General features: G+C 42.8%; 2 protein-coding genes across 2 annotated transcripts; one reads left to right on the top strand and one right to left on the bottom strand.

Moving 5' to 3' along the window:
- Positions 1–2,449: 2,449 nt before the first annotated feature.
- ldha (lactate dehydrogenase A4) lies at positions 2,450–9,422 on the top strand. The gene is made up of 8 exons (XM_042109581.1): positions 2,450–2,609; positions 4,966–5,094; positions 5,843–5,960; positions 6,142–6,315; positions 6,538–6,711; positions 7,035–7,152; positions 7,613–7,736; positions 8,117–9,422. The coding sequence occupies exons 2-8, from the start codon at positions 4,969–4,971 to the stop codon at positions 8,279–8,281; spliced, it is 999 nt and encodes a 332-aa protein (XP_041965515.1). The 5' UTR covers positions 2,450–2,609; positions 4,966–4,968; the 3' UTR covers positions 8,282–9,422.
- Positions 9,423–9,781: 359 nt separating this feature from the next.
- tsg101a (tumor susceptibility 101a) lies at positions 9,782–20,368 on the bottom strand. Its single transcript, XM_042109579.1, has 10 exons — positions 19,940–20,368; positions 19,295–19,382; positions 18,787–18,852; positions 18,254–18,417; positions 17,335–17,461; positions 15,467–15,524; positions 14,669–14,763; positions 12,075–12,277; positions 11,395–11,634; positions 9,782–10,857 (listed from the first exon to the last, which is right to left on the bottom strand). Exons 1-10 carry the CDS (start codon positions 19,979–19,981, stop codon positions 10,768–10,770), a joined length of 1,173 nt encoding a protein of 390 aa, XP_041965513.1. The 5' UTR covers positions 19,982–20,368; the 3' UTR covers positions 9,782–10,767.
- Between the last annotated feature and the right edge of the window lie 3,265 nt (positions 20,369–23,633).

Genomic DNA, 23,633 nt, shown 5'->3' with positions numbered 1-23,633 from the left:
AGAAAGGCTTTTACAACATTGTGCAAATGAAAAATGACCAATATACAGTAAAACACCCCTTGGTCAGACCTGTGCACCACTGTACATCTTTCTATACATCCTGACGTTCCTGTCTGTCAGGTCACATATATTTATATATGATAGACAGACTATGATAACTAGTTATGACTAGTTCAACACATTTGCATGCAATGACACAAGCAATGAAATAGCACCAATATGTTTTATGGGGTAGGACTACTCAGCAGGAAACCAGTATAGTGCATTTTGACCAATATGCTATTTTCAGACATTTAAATACAGAATCAGTTGCATAAATGTACAAAAGCATTGCTATTTGTTCAAAATGGGGAGAAACTGCTTCAATGATGTGCACAAGTAATAAGATGATATGGAGTTTGAACAAACAGTTTTGATAATTACCATTATGATCTGAGAAATGTGCCAAAGCCAGGCACACTATGACGGTTTTAACTGATGATACATCCTGAAATTGTCTTGTACTGTATGCATTAGTTTTATCCCTGGCTGTCTCATATTTCCTTGGCTTTAGACTTACAGTTTTTTCTGAATGCTTAAACACATTTTTTGTAACTATGGCTTTTTTTGCAAAACTCTACACACAAATGGCAAAACCACTCACTGAGTTCGCAAAACTAAAAGCACAAACACTGCTTTGCACTCAGTTTGCAATTTTGTAACACACACTTTGCACAACTGTAGGCACAATGGCTATTATTTACACTATTTTGCCAACTCTCTGGCACACTTTCTCATGTGAAAACTGTTTTAGATAATTAGTTCACTTTGCAATCAGCCTAAGCACTATAAATAAGCCACAGGTAATGTACAATGGGTACAATGGAGTGAGCAGGAAGAGTGAGAAGAGAAAAAACAGACAAAAAAACAGTCTACATGTGGGGATATTGACATGTCAGGCCTGGATACGTCATTCCAGAATATATTTTTCCCGGTGCCTTGGACTAGGACATTGCATGTGATGTAGACAGAATTTTGAGAGAGACGACCCGATGTAGACTGATTTGTTTTGTCTCAGTGAAATGCTATTTTGTGTTTTGACTTGGAAAAACACACTTGTGTTTGTTTTGATGTGTGTAAATAAACACTAATACTTGAAGTTGGGATCCCTGTATGTTTACAGAACTATGACAAAAGTATGACCTCAAACTGACATAGTCTACCTTGTGCACAGAGAAAGCAAAAGCCAGATGTGTTTTTTATTCATACCATCAGTGTGTTGTTGGCACATTGTGTGCTTACTATTGTGATGGCTTGTGTTTACTGTTAGATACGAAAACACCATTTTTATGAAGGTGTGAAGAGTTAAGCAGAAAAAACTGTAAAGTTAAACAAGGGCTCAACTTACTCCACTCATCCCTATATCACTAATGCCAATAGTTATTTTGGTATACAAATCGGTCTGGGGGTGGCGCTGTGGCGCAACTGTTGACAGCACCCTTACCTTATTCAAGTCCACGTGCCCAACCCGGGTCAATTCCCAGTCCCTCCCACTTGCTTCATGTCACTCTCTCCACAGTCCTGTCCGATTAAAGGAAAAGCCCCCAAAACATATATATACATTTTCTTTCTTTTAAAGATCTGGGGGAGGGGGGTAGATTTAATCAAATACATTTTTAAGTAAACTGCCACGAAGGCTAGAGGGATGATATACCAGCCATTTAGATAAAGCTGCAATTGTGGTTCATCTGAACGTCAAATCAAATGGAAAGATGGAGTTCCCAGTTAGTTCCCTGCTAAAAAAAAACAATATTGTCAAGGTATGTTTCTGCATGGTATTTGATGGTTTAGCTAGTTTGACCAGATGGTCTAGCTAGTTCTGGCAGCTGGTTCTGCATGACCAGTTTGATAAAACGGTCACACCAGAATATCCCACTTGATAAGATGGTCATACCAGCATGCCCAGCTGGTGGCCCATGCAATTAAACCATCAAAGACCAGCAAGTGCTGGTATGAGAACATCTAAGGCTTAGACCAGCATAAGCTGTTGTTTAGCTGGGGTTTTCTTTTTCAACAGGTATTTCATTCTCACTCATACACCATGTTAGATGTAAATGATGAGAAAGATGAAATCTTCATTCTTTCATTCTGTGTAGTGAGTGACACAAAGAGCCACATAACTTCACAACAGGCGTCGGTAGCTTAGTCAGTCCCTGCATGGGAAACTCGTTTAGGCCTACAAGTAAATCAGACTGATTATGATTCAATCTTCTGGAGCACTCCATGTCATGGCAGCAGTGGTATGCCACAGAGAGCCTTAAGGAAATGACTTGTTCTTTCTCAGTGATTCAGTAGGCAGTGAGACCTTCAAAACGTGAAAAGCGCATCCGCCACTGTTCTATCGTGACGCACTAAGTGAGCCGACGTGACACTTAACACGAGATGCACAGTGCCACGCCCACACGACCATCCTCACGCGTCCGCCAGTCCGTGTGCGGTTTAAATACCGACCAGCCCCGCCCGCTTGTCACTGCCGCAGCAGCCTATTCTACACAGCCTTACGCGAAGGATCCGTGTCGAAGACATTCCATCTGTGTACTTTTCCACTTCAAGTCCAAGGCTATTGTGAGGTGAGGAGAAATTGAATATGCGGTAGCCTACAGCGTAAGAGTAGACTCTAATATTTTATCAAACCTAATCATGTCCAACTTTGGCAGTAACAGGTTGAGCTGTGTGTGCTTGGTAGTCACTCATTCAAAAAAGTAAGAAAAACTTATTTTATGCATTTCAAGCACTGGCTCTGGCAGTGCGTATAGCATTCGATATTGGGAAGACCAGATAGATGTGTGATACCCACTTGGAAGAGTCGTGTTGCCTACGTGATGCTTTCAACGTGCCCATTGCTTTGACTGTTGCTGATGCTCATCCTTTGACACGTTTCATGTCCTGCAATAGGGTTGTTGCTATAAAAAAATATATTTCTGAAAACATTATTGCCATAAAACTACATAGTAGGCTAATTCAAATGGTCTGTCCGTCGGTTGCTAATTAGCCTACTGCGTAATCTTAGATGCGGAAGAGAATTGTTTAGGTGGGTGGTGTCATTCTTTTGCACTGGCAGTTAGATCTTGTATGTTTCCATACATTGGTGTGAAGGTAAATTATGTTATGTGACTCGGTGGTAGGCTACTAATACAAATGTCCACTATGTCGGTAAGGCTGAGCAACACCGCACCGGAACCTGTTGGTGTTTCCCCCGTGTTCCTGTTTTCTTACATTTTTTTTACTCGATTTAGTTCAGTTTTAGAATGACTTTTCTGAGTTACAGTGCTTAAGATGTAATGTTGGAACACTTTGGATTCCTTGTGTGATGTCAAAATGCAGTTGTTTACTCCTTATTTCCTGTTGCATCCCTCGCATGCTCAAATATACGGAAAAACGAAAATTTCCGGCACAAAAAAAGAATCTATGGCCTCTTGTTGTAGTACTCACAATAGTTGTGCAATAAAAAGGGAGCCTATACATGTTCTCAGTTCACATGTTAAATCGTCCGTCTCTGCAGCGAAGGTTCCGAAGGGAGTAGTCTGGCGTACGTGATGTAGTAAGCTACTGATGTAGCCTTCATATTGCAGTGTAACTTGGTATTTGTAGTTCATGCTTCCTACAAACGCACGCAAGCTTGATAGCCACTTTGGTCATTCTGACAATATTCTAACCAAAGGCCATGCATTATAATGCAGTATATGGCTTTTGTGATTTTCATAATAATGTATTGACGAAACACTGCCACCATTTACAAACTACATGTTTGTACAAAAAGGGAAAAAAAGACATAAATGAACACTTAAGTCGGCATCAAATATCTGAGCCAAGGGTGAGTCATGTAACAGTATGACTAAATGAAATTACTTGGTGTAAGGGATTGGCAGAGAGGAAATTGAGTCTTTAGGCAAAGCATTCTTTCCTGAAATGCATTCAAAAAGCATTCAAGACCTGAAATGGCCCGACCAAAAGTCCAGGATGAGCTGTAGGCTAGACTAACCCAAATTTCATTTTGAAAAACATGCAAATAAAGTTAATGCAAAAAGGTACTGTAAGTCAGAATCGCCCTGCATTTGGTTGCTTGAATGATGGTACAGGAGATCTTAAGAGAGGCGACCTAGTGAAGTGCAACCTAATAGCTATACGATGTCATGCATGGCCAGGGGGCTTAAGGAGGCTGTTCCTATGGGGAATTACACAGCATTAATCCTGAGGCCCACTCAACTACGTGCCTGTGTCCACACAATCCTCAGGGAGACTGCCGAGATGTAAATAGTATCTCTGCCACTTAACCTTTCCTGAGTGACCGCACTCGAAGAGTAAGTAAAAATAGTTCCATCCCTATAATGATCCTTAACTGAGTCTGGAGCAGATGTTGTATGAGGGCCAGCTTGCCTCGGACATATGTTTTAGTAAACACATACATTTGTATCCATAGATGTGGGAATAAGAATTCACTTACATTTCCACGGCTGCATTACACTGATATGGTGCAACCAGGCTTCCTTCCTGTCTGTTGGAAAAAAAAAAAATCAGGAAGATAGAGCTTGTAGAACTTGCACACTATTATGCCTGAATCATTACTACTAATTAAAACCACTACATTTAACCAACAATGAGAAGACATCACTGTCATTTGTCATTCCTCCCCACAGTTATGAGTGGAGATTTGGTGTTTAAACCTGCTATGTGAGTCCTGTAGGCTTCTGGTTGTCTTGGAACAGAGCCATAGAGCACTCTTACATTGACTTGTATTGTATTTAACACAGCACCACATGTGGTACAAAATGGTATTACAAGAGAGCCGGGTCGACGATAGCTGGTTTGCACCTTTAAGGGGTGGGATTGAATGCCATGCATGCTGCAGCTAGTATCATTCATCCCTTTATGTTACTATAGATACCCTATTTACTTTCTGTCTCTCTCTCTATCTCTCTCTGACAGAATATGTCTACCAAGGAGAAGCTGATCAAACATGTTATGGAAGGTGAGCCCGTGGGCTCCAGGAATAAGGTGACCGTGGTGGGTGTTGGCATGGTGGGCATGGCCTCCGCCGTCAGCATCCTCCTGAAGGTGAGACCCGTGGCAGAGAGGTGGTTTTCTCGGGGGGGGGGGGGGGGGGGGGGATGAATTCATTTTTGTGTAAGAAGCTGTCAAAAAAAATTGAAAAACAAATTAAAGAATGAATGGAGTGCAGTTACCACTGTAAAGGAAAGTGATGTTGCTGGATTTTAAATTCAAGACAAAACAAGAGCATCGTTGCAAAACAGAATAATCATTGTATCTCGATTATGCTTCATAATCTTTGAAAGTTAATGGATGGAGTTGGACAGGCATGAATGGGAAGAGAATTACAAGTGAGCTCTTTGGTCTTTGACCAGCCAACAGACAACATGGCTCGGACCCAAGAGCTAGCTGTGAAAAACGCCTTCAAAGTAACTTGCCGCTGGCGTTGTCTGCTCTACCTGCTCCTCCTGAAGCTTGTGAAAACCACTCATTGATGCATGGCTGCAGAGGAATCTGCAGAGCCCTGCACAAGGCCCTTTTGGAAATCTGTGGACTTAGCTGACCCGGGAATTTCAGGGCACAATCACTGAGTCTTTTAAGTCACAAGGCACACAAAGACATCACAAGAGGCAGAGAACTTGGCTTGACCCTTAGGCTTTGTTTTTTTTTTCTTTTTCTTTAAATAGAGGTTTCAGGAAAATTCCGGCTGTCCAAACAGGGAGAGGGGGGATTTGTCCTGGCTTTAAAGTTTAGTGAGTTTTGAGGTGAAGCTTCACCCCAGTTAAAGTGACTGTGTTCCTGTGTTGGCGAACAGGACCTGTGCGATGAGCTGGCCCTGGTTGATGTGATGGAGGACAAGCTGAAGGGTGAGGTCATGGACCTGCAGCACGGAAGCCTCTTCCTGAAGACACACAGGATTGTGGGAGACAAAGGTGAGACATGGAACTCTACGAGGTCTTAATTCTATTCTTCCAAAGCACACATCATAACTCCAAAACCATAACCAGAAATCACACTTCAAACATAACACAAATCAACATTTGTCAAGAGGTAGTGTGAGTTATGTATTACTTGTGTTAATGTGTGTGTGTGTGTGTGTGATCTGGGCCACAGATTACAGTGTGACAGCCGGATCCAAGGTGGTCGTGGTCACCGCGGGAGCTCGCCAGCAGGAGGGCGAGAGCCGTCTGAACCTGGTGCAGAGGAACGTCAACATCTTCAAGTTCATCATCCCCAACATCGTCAAGTACAGCCCCAACTGCATCATGCTGGTCGTCTCCAACCCCGGTGAGTGACAACAAATGTGTGTGTCAGATAAAGAGAGAGAGGGAGAGATGGAGAGAGAGAGAAAGAGAGAAAGAAAAAGTGTGGGGACAAGAAAGAGAGAGAAAGTCATTTTGTGTTGTCTACTCTAATAATCCACTATCTATCTATCTAACATAATGTGATAGTTATCAGGCTATCCATATAATAACCTGCGATGCCTGTTCCCTTCTCTCCATCCTGCAGTGGACATTCTAACCTACGTGGCCTGGAAGCTGAGTGGGCTGCCCAAACACCGTGTGATCGGCAGCGGCACCAACCTGGACTCTGCCCGCTTCCGTCACCTGATGGCCGAGAAGCTGAAGATCAGCCCCACCAGCGTTCATGGCTGGATCGTTGGAGAGCATGGTGACTCCAGTGGTGAGTGCCAAGAGGCTTCCTGTACAATAAACTTGACACACTAAACTCGTTGCTTAATCACTTACACTCATTCACTGCCACGCACTGCACACGCAAGCATAATCGTACACTCACACGCCTTCACTCCTCCAACCTTGCGAGACATTGCTTACACACTCGACTCACCTCAGTCACACCTTGTCTTATCGTGATGGCTGTCTTCATTTATAACAGTTTTATGACTGGGCATTATTTTATAGTATGAAAGTCAAAAGGGTGAGGCCAAGGGTGTGCTAAGATGTTTGTTACAAATGGGCTAATGCCCTCCTGTTGTTCTCCTGCAGTGGCTGTGTGGAGTGGGGTGAACGTGGCAGGCGTGTCCCTCCAGGGCCTGAACCCCGACATGGGCACAGACAAGGACAAGGAAGACTGGAAGAGCGTCCACAAGATGGTGGTTGACAGGTGGGCAAAACAGTGGAAATTCACCCTTCACATGATATTCCACATAAGCAGCAGATTGGTTCAATGAATGGTTGCGACTGAAATGTAGACTAGTGGTTAAAGGGTTTAATGATTCACAGACGTCAACATCTAGTTTAGTCTAGCACAGCACTGCATCTTGTCCTTGATAAAGCAGTTCTCATATCTATGGGGGGGGGCTTATTAGTTCAATTATTCGGAAAAGGCGTAGGAAGGGAAGGCTCTGAGCCAAGTAGTCTGTAGTGTCGAGCACACGCTGGTACTTTCTATAAAGCTTATGAAACAGGTCACTGGGGAACAAGTTCAGCCATTGTAATGGTTTCTTACATGTGTGGCTTAGTTGAGAAATGATCTTGCGCAAAAAAAACTTAAGGTGAGCAGGAAGTCCAAAGCTAAATCTGTGTAACAAACTCAATCCTGTGCTGTTCCTTCCCCTCTGCAGTGCCTATGAAGTCATCAAACTGAAGGGCTACACTTCCTGGGCCATTGGCATGTCTGTGGCTGACTTGGTGGAATCAATCCTCAAGAACCTGCACAAGGTGCACCCAGTCTCCACCTTGGTCAAGGTGAGTCTCCAACCGCATCTCTGTTCCACGAGTTACCTGGTGGCAGCCTTAGTGCAGGAGAGTATTTCAGTCAGAGCCCTTAATTGCACAGATAGACATTTTGGCCTAGTTCACCATACATGAACTTCACCTAGTCCTAGATTTTTTTTCTTTCAATAGAAAGACATCTCCAATTCAAGCTCAACTTCTGTCTAGGACTATAGGCTCAAACCATGTGCAGGAAACACAGCCCTTTGTTGAACTGTTATAGTGATTAACACAAGGGAGTACAGCATTGACAACTTAAGGTCAACAGTGATCATCAAGTCCTCAATGTAGACTTTCTGTTGCCACAGAACCAGGTACCACCTTACCCTAACCCTCTTTCTTCCTTGTGGTAGGGCATGCATGGTGTGAAGGAGGACGTCTTCCTGAGCGTTCCCTGCGTGTTGGGCAACAGCGGCCTGACAGACGTGGTCCACATGACCCTGAAGAAGAGCGAGGAGGAGCAGGTGGTCAAGAGTGCCGAGACCCTATGGGGTGTGCAGAAGGAGCTCACCCTTTGAAAATCCGCGCTCTGAGCTGGAATCGTGCCCACTGATTGGCTGCCCCGCTGCCCCCCGACCTCCTTTACAACCCAGATTCCATCTCAGCAGTGACTCCCAATTCATCCCTTTACCTACAGCCACTCCTACACCCCCTTTTAATTCTCCCAGTATAACCAATCCATATCCAACACTCCGTTCAGATCTTACGCCCCCTCCCCTCCCTTTATCTCAAAACATCTTGGACTGGTAGACCGTAACCTCCTCACGTTAGCTGCAGAGGAGGTCCTTTCTGCCGTCTTCGCAAACGATCATAGGGCCTTTGTACTGTACTGTGTATGTATAAGTGTGTGTTTGTATATCACCTGTGCGTCGGTGCATCTTGTCTTCCTCACACTCCAGCCTCTGTGGTTTAGAAAGGGTTACAAGGGATGCCTTGTGGAGGTTGTGAGCTGGAGAGAATAGCCAGTATTGCACCTCTGTGGGTTTCCCTACTGTTTGTTTCTTTGAGCTCGGCAATCATTCCGTACCATTTTAACCCCAAGGCTGAAATGCTCTAATGTTCTCTGCGATCATCCCTGAGGCATTAGAGCAGTTACCTCTACGCAGACACTCCCTACTGCATCCACCATCGTCATCATCGGCTCTACAATGGCTTGAAGTACACACAGATGTACTGTAAACTAACCACAAGTGCACTGATATAAGACTTAATATGAAGGTCTGACTTTTCAAAAGCCATCATATTCACAGCAGAGCTGTTGAAAAGCCTGGGAAATTTGCTGTAATTTAAATACAAAATCATTCAAGTACAACCAGGTAAAACTACATCTTACACATCAGGGGTACTTTGTTAGAGCTCACTTCAAGTATGCACTGTGTTAAATATGGAAAAAAAATGTACATGCTGTCTTTAGAAATTTGTATATCTGTGTACCTTACGTGTTTGGCTGGAAATTGTCTTGTTTGTTTGAGAAAAGAAGAGGTTCAGATCAGTCCGCAGGATAGAATACTGTAGCTCTAACTGACCGCACACTTAGGGCCATGTTGGCGATGGCTGTCTGGAGAACCTGTGTCAGTATCCTTCTCCTGCATCTGTGGCCAGTTCGATCCGCCTTGTTTTTAATCTGACACCAAATAAATTTCCAGTGTAACAACTTAAGCTCCTGCTTTCCAAGCTGATTCTTTTGTGTGTGTCTGGGTGTCTGTGTGTGAAGAACTGATGATGGAGACAAAACCATTGACACGAACATGTGCAGTCAACTCACAGGCCACACTCCCAAGCACACAGCAGTGAACTGCGATACCGGCAAATATAGGCACTGATGTAATGTAATGTCTGTCAGAACGACATTGAGGGTTTTAAAAGTTGAAGGAAAATTAAAGTTAAGGAAAATCAATCACAAATTGAATTCATGAATATAAATAATAATGAATATAAATAATAATGAAATACAGCATCACACTTTTGACAAAGACATAGCTAGTAGCTAAATGTAGTAAAGATGTACAAACATGATATTTGTGTGTCACTGATTTATTACTACAGATGTTCCAAAACATTATTTTGAACTGAGGACATCCTCTCAAACAAATCCCATCACCAAATGCCTACAACCTTGTAATTCAAAAGTGCATGAAGAAAAAAAAAAAAACCTATCCTGCCATATAAATATATCAACCAACAATTTTGTACCCGGTGTTAATCTCTTATATTTTAAGTTGTGAAACATACAGTATAAAAGTCACCAATTTCTTCAAAGAAAATGTGGGTGCTGACAAGCAGTTGGAGGAGGTGGGGTCAGGATATTAAGTTGCCTTAGGATTTTGAAACCTGAGCTAAGGCTGTCTGCATTGAAATGCATAGCACTGAAATCCACAAGACACCTTGCATCATGATAAATCTGGGACCTAGCTATCTAGGTACAAATGAAGGTTCACTTAGCAGTCTGTAGTCTTACGGTTTGACTAAGACTAAGCTTGCTGTTCTGGAGTGTACTGACTGGTTTGGCCAAAAACAATATCTCAAAATATTACATCATTATATTTTATTTTTATTTTACATAGCTAATAAAGGTATTTGGCTGATTAGGACCACCACACAAATGAGAACAATGCAATCCAAAAAAGCAGCTAACTTTGGAAAATACCCATCTAATTTTCAGCCATGTCCAAAGAGGAAGTGATGGCATTAAAAAGCTCTAAATCACTGAAGAGCAAACACATGAAAGTCATTAATTCCTTTAAGTTGTCCAGTGTCTCGTCAAAAAGAGGAATCCACAACATGTTTTGTTGTTGTTGTTGTTGTTGTTTAGCTAGTGTGTCCAGATGAACCCACTTGGCTAGTCACATGAGAGAGAGAAAACAGAGAACAAACAGAATAGGTGATTTCAGAGCACAGCTACAGAGAGAGGGAGGGAGGGAGGGAGAGACAGTGCCACTGGGCACCCCCTCCACACACACACAAAAAACAGCGTTGACCAGAGAGGGGGACACAGCCAGCAAGGTCAATAGAGGTCACTCAGGCCCGCGGTCTTGCGGGCTTTCTGCATCAGTGCACGCAACTGGAATTGCTTGCGGGACAGCAGGCGCACATGCTGCAGAAAAACAGGAGGAGAGAAGTCGTTAGCGATATCAAACAACATCATCACATTATTTAGTCTACACAGGAACATTAAGTGCCAAATGCCAAGCTTCCGTGATCAGTGACAGTACATGAGACTCTCAGACATTTAGTGCACCTGTAGATCCAGAAATTAGAGCAAGCAAGAAAATGCAGTGTTCACATGATTACAAGAGAAATAAGACTCAAACAAAAATAAATTAAAATAAAATAGTCAGAATCAGATTGCCATATCTGGTTGAATATTGAGGCCTCCATACTTTAAGTGGATCGAGTGGAGAGATAAGCTCAAAAGCAGGTATGATGGGACTGTTCATAAGGCTGTGTCTCAAACCGCATACTTCCACCAGTACACTGCTGGTGTGCACTGACTGCTTACTTGCATTGCGCCCACTTTTCAATGGTCAGCATCATCCCAATATCTGCACTATATACTTAAACTAAGTATTTGAAGTTTGCAAGCAGGCGGTTTAAGACACAGCCAAAGATTTCGCAAACACACGGTGCTCACCTTCAGGAAAACTTCCAAGTCGATGACTCCACGCCGTAACGCTTCTCCCAGGTAGAAGATGGTGTCCTCGATGGCGTTCTCCTCGGCGTAGAGGTTCAGGATCTGCTTGTAGAGGGGCGCCGTGGGGATAATGACGTCGTCAATGTCATTGTTCTCAGATTGGTTCTCCATTTTCTCCAGAGCTTCGCTCAGCTCCTCGTCCTTCCTCTTCAAAAGATCTATGTTCCGGTCAACCTCAGCCTGAAACAAACACACACACACACACACACACACACACACACGTCAAATAATTCAGTATACTTCACTTCCTTCCGGACATTATGAGCTAAAACAACAAATATCAGTCAGTGGTTTCAGTGGTTACACAAGTTCAAGACCAGAATATAAGCAATGGCAAGGGCTGTCCAAATATTTTCTTTCGGATGCCTTCTACTTTGTAATCATGACTCCGCACTTCCTGGTTGGGCGATCATGCCATGTTTTCTGACCAATGGGGTGTTGTCACAAACTGAAGTTGATGGAGCTGAATATTGCAGTTTTCCTGTTGTATCATATTAGAATAAGAGTGCTTTGTAAGATTTCTGTTACCCTGTGACCCATGTTACTGAGCATGAAGGTGTACTGTCTCAACAAGAGCATATCTTCGGTATATTCACACACGCACACGCACAGTCCCTCACCACTTCCTGGTCCAGGCGAGATACCATTTCCTCGAGCTTCTGGTGACCCTTCTTCAGGTCCTCCTCAGTCCTCTTGAGAGCATCAAGCTCAGCCTGGGCACGGTCCATCTCCTCCTTCATCCGCCAGCGCAGCTTATCGCTTACCGCAGACACCAGTGATGCCCGGATGGTGTCCTCGCCAATGGTGCCATCACGGTTTGGCCCTGAGAAAGAGAAGCACGCAGCATTTCAATCAGGGCTCAGATAAATGATTCACTGACCATGAATGAAACATGCTCTGTATCAAGACGGCTATACACCAACACATGCATGATTTCTTCACATTGTCCGTGATCCTTATGGAAATGTCAGCTGGGTTGACTATGAGAAAACACCAAGGGCAGCATGACAGCATGTCAAGGGCTGACTAGCCATCATTTGGAGGAAGAAGAGTCTGTTCTTAGTCCTACACCTTTTCAACAGAACTGATTTGGCATTCAATCCCAATAAAAACACAAACTTTTAAATAAAAGTGTGTGAGAGAAACGGAGGTGTGCCAGAGCTGAAAGTGTGTCGAGTGAGGCAGTAGAGGCCCAGCTGGCAAGAACAGGTCAGCAATAGCATTAATGTCCCAAAGCATATAATATAAACTTCTGTCAAGGGTCCTTTCAGATCCAACTCTTCAGCCATCCAATTTTGCTCACGAACTTCTGATGGACTAAGAATAGAGCCCCAAGCCCTTTCGAATGAGACGGTACACACCCTTTGACTTTTTCTGCCCCCAACTCTGGTTACAGCAGTGACCTTTCCAGAGGGGGACAGCGCTCTGCAGAAGTCAAAGAGACTACAGGTACAGACTCAAATGGAAGGTCAGAGGTCAGGGTCGTCTAAAGTTCAGACCAGGAAGCTTGTGGTGTGAAGTGCAAGGGACACTGTGCTGGCACCGTCACATGACAGAGCCTATCCTATGTACATTATTATAACAGTAACCACTGCTATGCAAGGCTATTTGAACCACATGTTCTGAACAAAGGGGTTTTGTTCTTGTTACTGTAACTATGCTATCGTTATCATTATTGATATTATCACTTACTCTAACTTGCACTTCATCTTGACTTCTAGTTACATTTTAAGGAGGCTATTCAGGTCAATGACTCTAGACAGTGTCAGGAGTTCAGGATTCTGTAGGTTTCTACAAGTTACATTTAAGCTACAAAGTTTTGATCAGTTATCAGTTTGACACAAATCTTTTTTTATTACATTGTGATACAATGTATCTGTACCACTGAGAGAAAGAACTACAGTGTAAAACAACTTCAGTCTACACTGTTAAAAAAATTAAAATGACCACAGTTGAAGTAATGTTTGGTTTGGGAACCTGTCTGTTAAATGCAAATCTCAATTGCAATCCCTCGTGGCAGCCGTGGCCTACTGGTTAGCGGTGGCAGTCGTGGCCTACTGGTTAGCACTTCGGACTTGTAACTGGAGGGTTGCCGGTTCGAACCCCGACAAGCAGGGCACGGCTGAAGTGCCCGAGAGCAAAGCACCTAACCCCTCACTGCTTCCCGAGCGCCGCTGTTGTTGCAGGCAGCTCACTGCGCCGGGATTAGTGTGTGCTTCACCTCACTGGGTGTTCACTGTGTGCAGTGTGTTTCACTAATTCATGGATTGGGATAAATGCCAAATACCAAATTTCCCCTCACGGGATCAAAAAGAGTATATATACTTATACTTATACTCATCAAGAGGGCAGGGAAGATAATGGGTATGGCCCCCCCTACCTCACTGCAAGAACTATTTGATGAAGCAGTCAGAAGGCAAGGACTAAAGATAGCAGAGGACACAGAACATATTCTACATGGCGAGTATGAAATGGAAGGAAGAAGATATAAGGTACCAAACCACAAAACAAACAGGTATAAACACTCCATGGTCCCTTGGTCAATCAAACTCCTTAACAGTAAGTCTTAGTATAGATATTGAGTGTGGGGGTGGGAGGGTGTGTAAGGGGGTATTTATTTATTGATTATCATGAACTGACTGCATTGGTGCAGAGTTAATAGGGCAGTGTGCAATATAAACTATAGGTCTACTGTAATACCATGTGCAATATTTCCATAATGTTAGCATGCAGTACTTAGAACAGGGCCGTGTGTGTGTGATGCAGACTATGCAATATCATGTGCAATATTAACTGTGGGTTATAGGTGTATGGGTGGGGGGGCGGGCTGACTGTGGGGGTGTGGGGGTGTGTGGTGGGGGGGGGGGGGGTTGTGACTGTGTGTGTGTGTGTATGTGTGTGTGGATGTGAGGTTAGCCTATATATGTTTTTTGTCTCTGTGTTATTGGTGTTAGTTCACCTTCTGTGTTAATGTATGCTTCTATGTTAATGTAATTTGTGTACCCACTATCTCGATGCCCAAGACAAATTTCTCTATGAAGAGACATTAAAGGCTCATCTTATCTTAAGGTCTACTAAGCATATGTACGACTAATGCATAACATTTTTATGTATTTAAGACTTTTAAGGCCATAGACTTTTTAAGACCCCATAAAAAACTCTGTTCATGTAGGGAAGTGAATTATTCCTTGCAGTAGATGGTTGTGCTACTCACCCACAGCAGGTCCTGGTGTCTGACCACCATAGTGACCTGGGCCAGCTGTAGAAGGATAGGAGGTGCCACCAGGATATGGGTAGCCAGGATACCCTCTGCCACAACAAGTTGCAGTTACAGTTACATAAATACATTTACATTTATTTCATTTAGTTAACACAATGTGAGGATGCAGGGGAGTATTGTTGCGCTCAGATGATCTAGAGTTTAGCCAGGTGCGTTTAAACCAAGAGTTGAAGAGAGAGAGAGAGGAGTAGTTCGCACACTGAAAGAAATGACTTAAACAAAGTCTTCAGAAAGGAGTTTTTCATTTAATTTTGGGAGCAAGAGCAGACGTTTCAGCCGTCCGGCTATTCTCAATGCTCACAGTCAACAGTTAACACAATGTGACCGAGTGCTAGTGATTCCATGGTGATCATTATGGACTGGGCCGGTTCCCTCTACAAGGATTAAACCTGGTCCTAGTCATTCTCCTTTTCAATAGAGCTCTTAATTTAAGTTCTCTTTCAGTCCAAGACTAGTAGAAGGGGGTCACGTGCGCTTCTGCTCACGGAACAGGACGCGGAAGTCAAAAGAGGAGACCCAAGGTCTAACTAGGACCAAGGAGCAGGACCGGAGCACACAATGCTTTAAGTGATTGTTATTAGTGCAAACCTAACGACTAACGTTTCGACGCCCATGCGTCTTCTTCAGAGACTAGGTTTAATCCGTGTATAATAAACCAGCCCTATAAGCATGAGTCTATGTCTTACTAGACAAAACATTCTGTCATGTGTAGAACTGCTGCAGTGCTCTTACCCTGGGTTGGGATTTGGCCCATAGGGAGACACCGCTGGCATCCCTGGCATGTAGGACTCTGAAGGAGAGAGAGGTGTTACAGACATAATCTATCAACACATACAAGCTGAGAGCGCCATCTGCAGGCAGAGAGCAGCACTGCTGACTGAGCAGACTTCACGCCCTGCAGACCTGGATGTGTACATGGGTGTTTGCAAAATGCTGCAGGCTTGATTCCATTGACACAAAAGGTTAGAGCTTAGTGGGCATTCTATATTAGGGGTGGGTATTGTCTCTGAGAGGTCAGACAATGTTATGAGAAAGTGAATACTGTGATTTGATTTTGCGATACATTGTGATTTATTTCTACCATCATTTATGTGATGAGGGTACATCTTGGCGTGGTAAAATTATTGATGACTCAAACTTATTTTCAAATGTCCACTGTGACTCAAGAGATCAAGTCATGCGCCATATATTACGTATGGACTTCAGAAACAATGTTATCTGAGTAGATGTACCAAAATTGTTTAAAATCATAATATAAAATAAGTAAATGCTATATTGTGCCAAAAAACACTAATATACTACACTTCATTGTCATATTTTCCCTCCTCTGCCTGTAACGGCCACAGAAAGGAAATGGCCATAGAGCACGGGGAATTAGGAAAGTGCATCATCAATCATTTCTTCCTAATCCAATCTAGCAATACACATACTAAATGCCCAATCAGAGTAATCTGAGTACCCAGAAGCTCGCAACATGCTGAACGAACTTCCAAACCAAAACCAACGACCGGAAAACAGCTACTTTCAGAGACACCCACTAATCTCACTTCCATTGTGTTCAAGGGCAAAAGTTCCTACTGAAACCAGTGCAAAATGGCTGCCAATACAAAACGTAACTGAAGCATGTTTAGAGTCGATTTTTGAAGAAATTGAAATTGAACATTTGCTTTAAACCTCTGCAGAAGATAGGTCTCATTTTCCTAAGCAAAGGCCAACCAGAGATGGCTACAAAGGCAAACTAAACTCCATCGTTTTGGTTGTTAGTTCGCTGTCAGCGGTATTTTCATGAAACACCCAGTACATGTGCATACTCACAAGGTCTGCCACCTCTCCGCAATTGGCTATTGAAAAAAGCTTTGCTCGTAATCAGAGACATTCCCCCGCCCTATTTTCCCCTGAATCCAGGCGTATTCCTCTAGACTACAACCAGAGTGAAGCCAATTATGCATGTAAAATATAACATCAAAATACATGTTCAGCTAAAGAAAATCTGAATATTTTTGCCTAGAGGGTTTTCAAAACATGCTAGAATATCATGAGAATTTTTTTCATGGAATGGCTTATGGAATGACTCCTTTAAGGGCTAGCCTGAATCATCTGGAGAACATTAATACAGGGGCAAACAGAGCTGACATATTCTACACACAAAACCAAGCAGAGTTTCATCAAGCAGCTGGGATGGAAAACTACAGCTTAAGAAAGTAAAAGTCCTACCAGGCATTGATTCTACCTGCCCACATATCACAGCGGAATTCCTTATTTAGCTGATCTACCTGGCCGAAGAGTCGAAATCAGATGGTTTAGTGAAGAAATATGTGATAGTAGGACCTTTGGTAGATGCTTGGAAGAAATATGTGATAGTAGGACCTTTACTTTCTAAAGCTGCTGTTTTCCAGCTCTGTCAAGCACAAACGCGCAGTTAACCCTTAAAGGTGTAGGTTTTTGAACATTCTAAGTTCCGCAACAATTGAAGGTTCTAAAATTCTATGTTGAATTCAATGAACCCAGATATTCTTTAGAATGTTCATTTCTCAACATTCCCGTCACACCGGTGTGACGGTACTCCTTTAGAGGCTGGTCCTGAGAGAGTTGGTGCTTACGGTTAGGTGGGCCTGTGGCCTGGAAAGCCTGGTAAGGGGGCTGGGTGGTGGGCCGGGAGAAGACAGGGGGCTCCTCCCCGAAAACCACAATCATCACCTGGATCAGCCCATACAAATCTGACTGGGGCTAGGGAAGGCCAACATGGTAAACAGACACACACAGACATACACACATTATTAGAATGCACTGTTCGTATAAAACTCAATTGCGTATAAACCTTCCAGGATGTCAATTCACATGGTCAGTTAATAGTTCTAAATATGAACAGTTTTGAAGCTTACAGAAATTGTGCAATTTGTTTTGGTCAGAGTGACATCATATTCTGCAAAACTTTTTTACAATTTAGTATAGGGCACTTCAGAGTGCTGCAGAAAGTTCCACTCACATAAATGGGCCTTCCCAACATTCAGAGGTCTATTATCCGTCAAATGACCGCTGCAAAGTATATAATAACCACTGTCTATGGCAACGAGTTTTGTGCTTCGGATTCACATCTTTCATATCATTCCACAAGTTGTTGGTTCGCTTATTGAAAGTGAAAGTCAACAAGTAATACCACGGAACACCTGAAACTTTCAAGTTCTATTGGTATGCCGAATTATTCGCTTTTTCAGTGGAAGCCACAAAAAAAAAAAAAGATCCATTGTGTGAAGTTTCTTATATGCAAGTAGCCATATAATAAGCGGGATAATGTGTTTTCCGCAGACAATATATTATCCCTTACATAATTTAGAATGCTACTGTGAAATGTCAAGTATGTCAAGAGAATTTGACAGCTCTTTGTTTTCACCAAGTTGACTCTGGTTGCCTAGCGGCACAATCGGGCAACATTACTTCCGGTTATGGCCTGAACAAATAAACAGTCGTCACATGAATAAACTGACTGCCCATCCCAGAACTTAAAGAGAGAGGACTCACATGTTTCCATTCATGCAGGTAAGGCAGGTAGATTTTGCCGTTGGCATCGATGTGTTTGCCCGTCTTGATCATCATGGTACTGGTGGGCTTCACAAAGCAGATGGGAGGGTTGTATGGGTAAGTGTCCAACAGCCACAGACACACAGGGATGTTGTACACATTACCTGGGCAGAGGAGAGGGTAGAGGCACATTAAACAAGACCAACGCTCACTGAGAAAATAAAACAAGGAGTCTTCATACTGCATTTACACTATTTTTTCCCCACATTATTTTGTCATTTAACAGACAGTCTTGTCCAGAACGACTTGGAAATGAAATAACTACAGTTCCGTCAACTACAGTTCTGTCAGTCCGCTTGGTGCAAGCCTTGCTCAGGGGCACAATGGTGGTGGCTCCAGGGATGGAACTCACAACTGTCTGGTGGTATTCCACTTAGATGGCCAGATTCCTAACCACTAGACCACTACTTTACCACAAACACATGTTAGCTAAATGAGGTGCTGTATTGTGCTGTATATGAGATATGCATTACCTCTGTAGCTGACAGGTACTGTTCCAGTCAGGCTCATCAGATCTCTGGAGGACCCATCGTTAAACACTGAAAACAAATAAATACAGGATATCCACTAACTCACGTGAGGAGCAAAAAGTCTACAGATGACTACATAATATCTAGTGTCAAACAGCCAACTAAGTTGCAGAGGGTCCTTCCTGCTTCTTGTGTACACAGAGGTTTTAACGACATTAGAATAGTACTAAAATCGAGCATAAACAATGAAACATGAGATTAAAGGAAAATTGATACCTTCTAATTAATGTTACATTTTGTATTTATTTTGAGAAATGACTCGCCCTATAGCTCACCAAGCACATTAAGAGGATATGAGTTACCTCTCCATAAACAAAACCTAATTACACACCTATATTGCTTATCACACTGTTTGCAATAAATCTCATCTGACACTGCCCATCATTGTCTCCTCATAGTTATGTATACGTTTTTTTTTCTTTCAAAATCTGTCAAATGACTGTTTACAAACCATAGGCATCCATCACAGGCTTCAGGTCCTTGTACTGCGAGATGACATTGGTTATTTCCCGGACAGTCAAGTCCCTGTACTTGTATTGCTGTAAATGTAAAGACAGACATTCACATTCATGACAAAAGGTTCAGACGACTAAATTCTATCCCGTCCAGTCCAAATTCAGTAAATTGAGTGTAATCATCCACAGTTACAAGGAAGAGAACCATTTTAACACAGGATATATAACTTACACACCGAGCATCCAGTTCAATTGAAACATTGAAGTTCACACTCTGGCTAGCCAACTACCATTTACCTCTTCCCTGAAAAACGAATTAGTCTCAACATTGTAAAAACCGAACTAAAATTCTCCCAATTCTCTAGCTAGCATATATTGCGCTTGGAGAACAGTCACGATAAGTGTTCTGTTATCTCATTGCCTATCATAATGTTACATGGTCAGTGGGTCCATTTGGGGGTGGTTTGTTTTGCATACCTAGGTATAACATACTAGAAACATAATGTAAGGAAGAAAGTGTCGTTACAATACAAGTATAATCAGCAACCAAACTGCATTTGACATACATTACGTCGACTGTCTTGGGATGGCGAGCTGGCTGGCTAACGCATCATACGCTGTTGTCAGATAACGTTACTCACCTTTAGCATCTTCTTCAGCGCACCTTCGTTGACGACAGCCATGGTTACCTTACTGATATTTCACACTTTAAACGCTAAAAATGTATGTGTAAAATGTCAATCGTTCTTGCAACGTTTATCCTCAGATATTCCAAAAATAAACGCTAGCAAATTGATTTCACTGGTCCCCGGCTAATCCCAGCCAGGGCCAGAACGGCGTCAACACAAACTGGATAGCTAACTATTAGCTCGGCTAGTTAGCCTCAACACGGCATTTGACTTCAGTCAAACATAGGCACTCAATCACTACTCGAGTGCGGTTTCTTTTTGGATTAAATGCGGTTTACAGAAACAATACTGTACAGCTACGAACAATTTACATTGATCCCAATATGCATACAGTAAACAACAATTCCTGTTTGTCATTTAGCCACAGATGCACTTGCCCTATGATTTCCGTTTAAAAGGAACGCATTCTTCTATATATTGCCCCTAGTGGTGAGGTGTCAGAGTCATATTCAGATGGTGGTCATTTGTGATTGGGATATGCCCTATGGATATGCCTGTGAAATAAATAAGGTAGCCTATCTAAAAGGCAACTATGTAACAGATTGCACACTTGATATAATAGGCCCAATAACTGCACTAGATGGATTGAAGAAGTCATGAATGGCCACTACATTGCAATCCGGGTCAGAGGTTGTTTTTCCCGAATTCAAGTATCAATTCATTACTTGTATTAATTGATTAATACTTGGAATTAATAAAATAAAGTTACATTAAATAATAGACAAGATGTATAGTCAAGACTAAATGCTGTACACTGAAGTTCCAATGGAGTCCGTTGGAGATTTGTTTGGAACTACAATCCCAATACAAAAAAGGTTGGGACTTTGTGTAAAACACAAATAAAAACAGAATGTGATAATATACAAGTCTTGTAAACCCATATTTATAGCAGCAAAAAGGACATAGACAACATATGAAATGTTTAAAATGAAAATGTGGACTATTTCATGGAAAATATATGTTCATTTTGAATTTGATGCCAGCAACATGTTTCAAGAAAAGTTGGGGCGGGAGCATTACCACTGCTTCACCTCTTCATTTTTTAAATGTATTTTTTGGGCTTTTTATGCCTTTAATCAGACAGGACAGTGGAGAGTGACAGGAAGTGAATGGGAGAGAGAGCAGGGGTGGGATCCGGAAAGGACCACGGGGCAGGAATCGAACCCAGGTCACCAGCGTATGGCGCAGGTGCCCCAGCCAGTTGCGCCACAGCTGGGGCCCTTCACCTTGTCATTTAACAAAACTCTGTAAATGTTTAGGAACTGAGGAGACCATTTACTAGAGTTTTAAGAATTAAATGTTGTCCCGGACTATTTCGGGGCAGCCTTGGCCTACTGGTTAGCACTTCGGACCTGTAAGCGGAGGGTTGCCGGTTCAAACCCCGACCAGTAGGCACGGCTGAAGTGCCCTTGAGCAAGGCACCTAACCCCTCACTGCTCCCCGAGTGCCGCTGTTGATGCAGGCAGTTCACTGCGCTGGGATTAGTGTGTGTTTCACTAATTCACAGATTGGGATAAATGCAGAGACCAAATTTCCCTCACGGGATCAAAAAAGTATATATACTTATACCCATTCCTGCCTTATATAGGATTTCAGTTGCTCAGTATGGGGTTTTAGTCATGTTTTTCATTTCATTATGCACCTGATTTGACAAATCTGGACTGCAGATAGGCCATTTTAGCACCTGGACTCTTCATCTATGGAGAAATACTGTTTAAATATGTGCAGAATTCATTTTGCCATTGTTTCCCTGAAATACTCAAGGTCTTCCCTGGAAAAGACATTGCCTGGATGGCAGTATACTGTATGTTGCTCAAAACTTGTATACATCATTCAGAATTGATTGTGCTTTGCCAAATGTGCAAGATATCCATGCTGTAGGCACTAATGCTCCTCCACACCCTCATAGATGTTGGGTTTCGAACTGAGCACTAAAACAAGTTGGATAGGTTGGATACTTGGATAGGCTCTCTCCTCTTTAGCCCAGATGAGTCCACTGCAGTTTTTGATTTGAGTATCAAACTGTGCAAATAGAAAATGGTTATCAGAGGTTTTCCTGATATATGACAGGTCTGGAAATAGGTGTTGATGCAATGCCATCTGGTCCAAAATACCACGGCCATCCAATTTGTTTTTCAGCTCTGGATTTCTCTGGATTCTCTGAATGTTTTAAAAATAGTATGTCCTGTAGATGATGAACTCCCCAAATTCTTCACAATTTCATCTTGAGAAGCATTAAAATTACATTGTTTCATCATTTGTACACACAGGTTTACACAGAGTGATGAATACCCCCGGCCCAAAGTTGCACGGGTGGTTTTTCCGCTCACAGGCGCTATAGGGGGAAGCGAGACGGCCACCATTCAACCCGAAAAAAAGTAATATAACCATGATTACGATGCTGTTAAGTTAAGATAAATTAAGCTAAAAAAAACCCTGCAAGCTAAAAAACCTGCATAGTTCGCCTTTAAGCACATTTTCGCGCAAATTCATCTAAAAGCGGCAAATTTGGCACAGATGCATACATAGCTCAGGTCATACTGAAATGATTTAGCAAGGGCGCCGGAGCCAGCGACCCTTGGGGCCAAGATGGCGGCCAAATCCAATATGGCCACTGCCAATATGGCCACTTTATATATTTTTCGGCTTAATTGATCATGGGGAACACATGTTAATATTTATGACCCGGTGCATCTGGACCCTTTAATCCTCCAATTCCAATATGGCCGCTGTCCAAAAAAGCAGTTTTGGCTGCAGTATGGAGCCTTACCTACACCCCTATTGTTTGTGCAAGTTAATCTACAAGCACCAAATTTGGCACGGATGCAGCTGAGGGCATACTGAAATGATTTAGCCAGGATTCTATAGTTAGCTTTATCAACCGTCTCTGGAGGAGTGGTTGCATTGAATTTAATCAGATTGCAGTACTGGGGTATGAAGTAAATGACAATGAAATGGCAATGATGCACGTTACTTTTACCCCTTGCATCCAGGGGAACAACTCGGCGTATCTGATATAGGCTGTCCAGAGGAGAGTTAAACCAAAGTCCTTTTAGGCAAGTCCCTCCACTCGGCGGCCATATTTCAACGCCTTTTGGGCACTCATCGGGCATCCTAGTCGGCAGAAACGTGGGTGCGCAAGGCTTCACGACACCAATCTTGCTCCAGGCTGCGAGTTCACAACACATGATTGGCACAATGTCTTCACAACACACCATATGATTGGCTCAATGTATTCACATCACACCACATGATTGGCTCAATGTATTCACATGCCGACGTTTGCCGAGGAAGGGGTATGATATGTGTAGACAACGGCCGTATTGGCGTTACAAACTAGCCCCATGCATTTCTATGGAGGATTTTTTGAGTGCTGTGTCTCTTCATTAGAAAGTCTCTGGTTAAACTGATGACGATAGCGCAACATTGGTCGTAGTGGCATCACGTCCGGAATCATTCCGAGTAAACATTGGTCTAGTGCGTGCAGTGAGATTTTCAAATGCATGCTTGGTGCTGCTCCATTACATTGTTCGTGGCCAGAACCTTAATCTTTGTAGATTACCAGGGTCTGGATTTTCCAGGCTATAAAACGCAGGGATGCACACTAGAATTTTACCAGAGCACTGATTCGCTGATTTAAAGGAAT

Source organism: Alosa sapidissima, chromosome 11, assembly GCF_018492685.1.
Source record: "Alosa sapidissima isolate fAloSap1 chromosome 11, fAloSap1.pri, whole genome shotgun sequence".
Taxonomy (NCBI): Eukaryota; Metazoa; Chordata; class Actinopteri; order Clupeiformes; family Clupeidae; genus Alosa; species Alosa sapidissima.
This window is presented reverse-complemented; position numbering and strand designations above follow the sequence as displayed.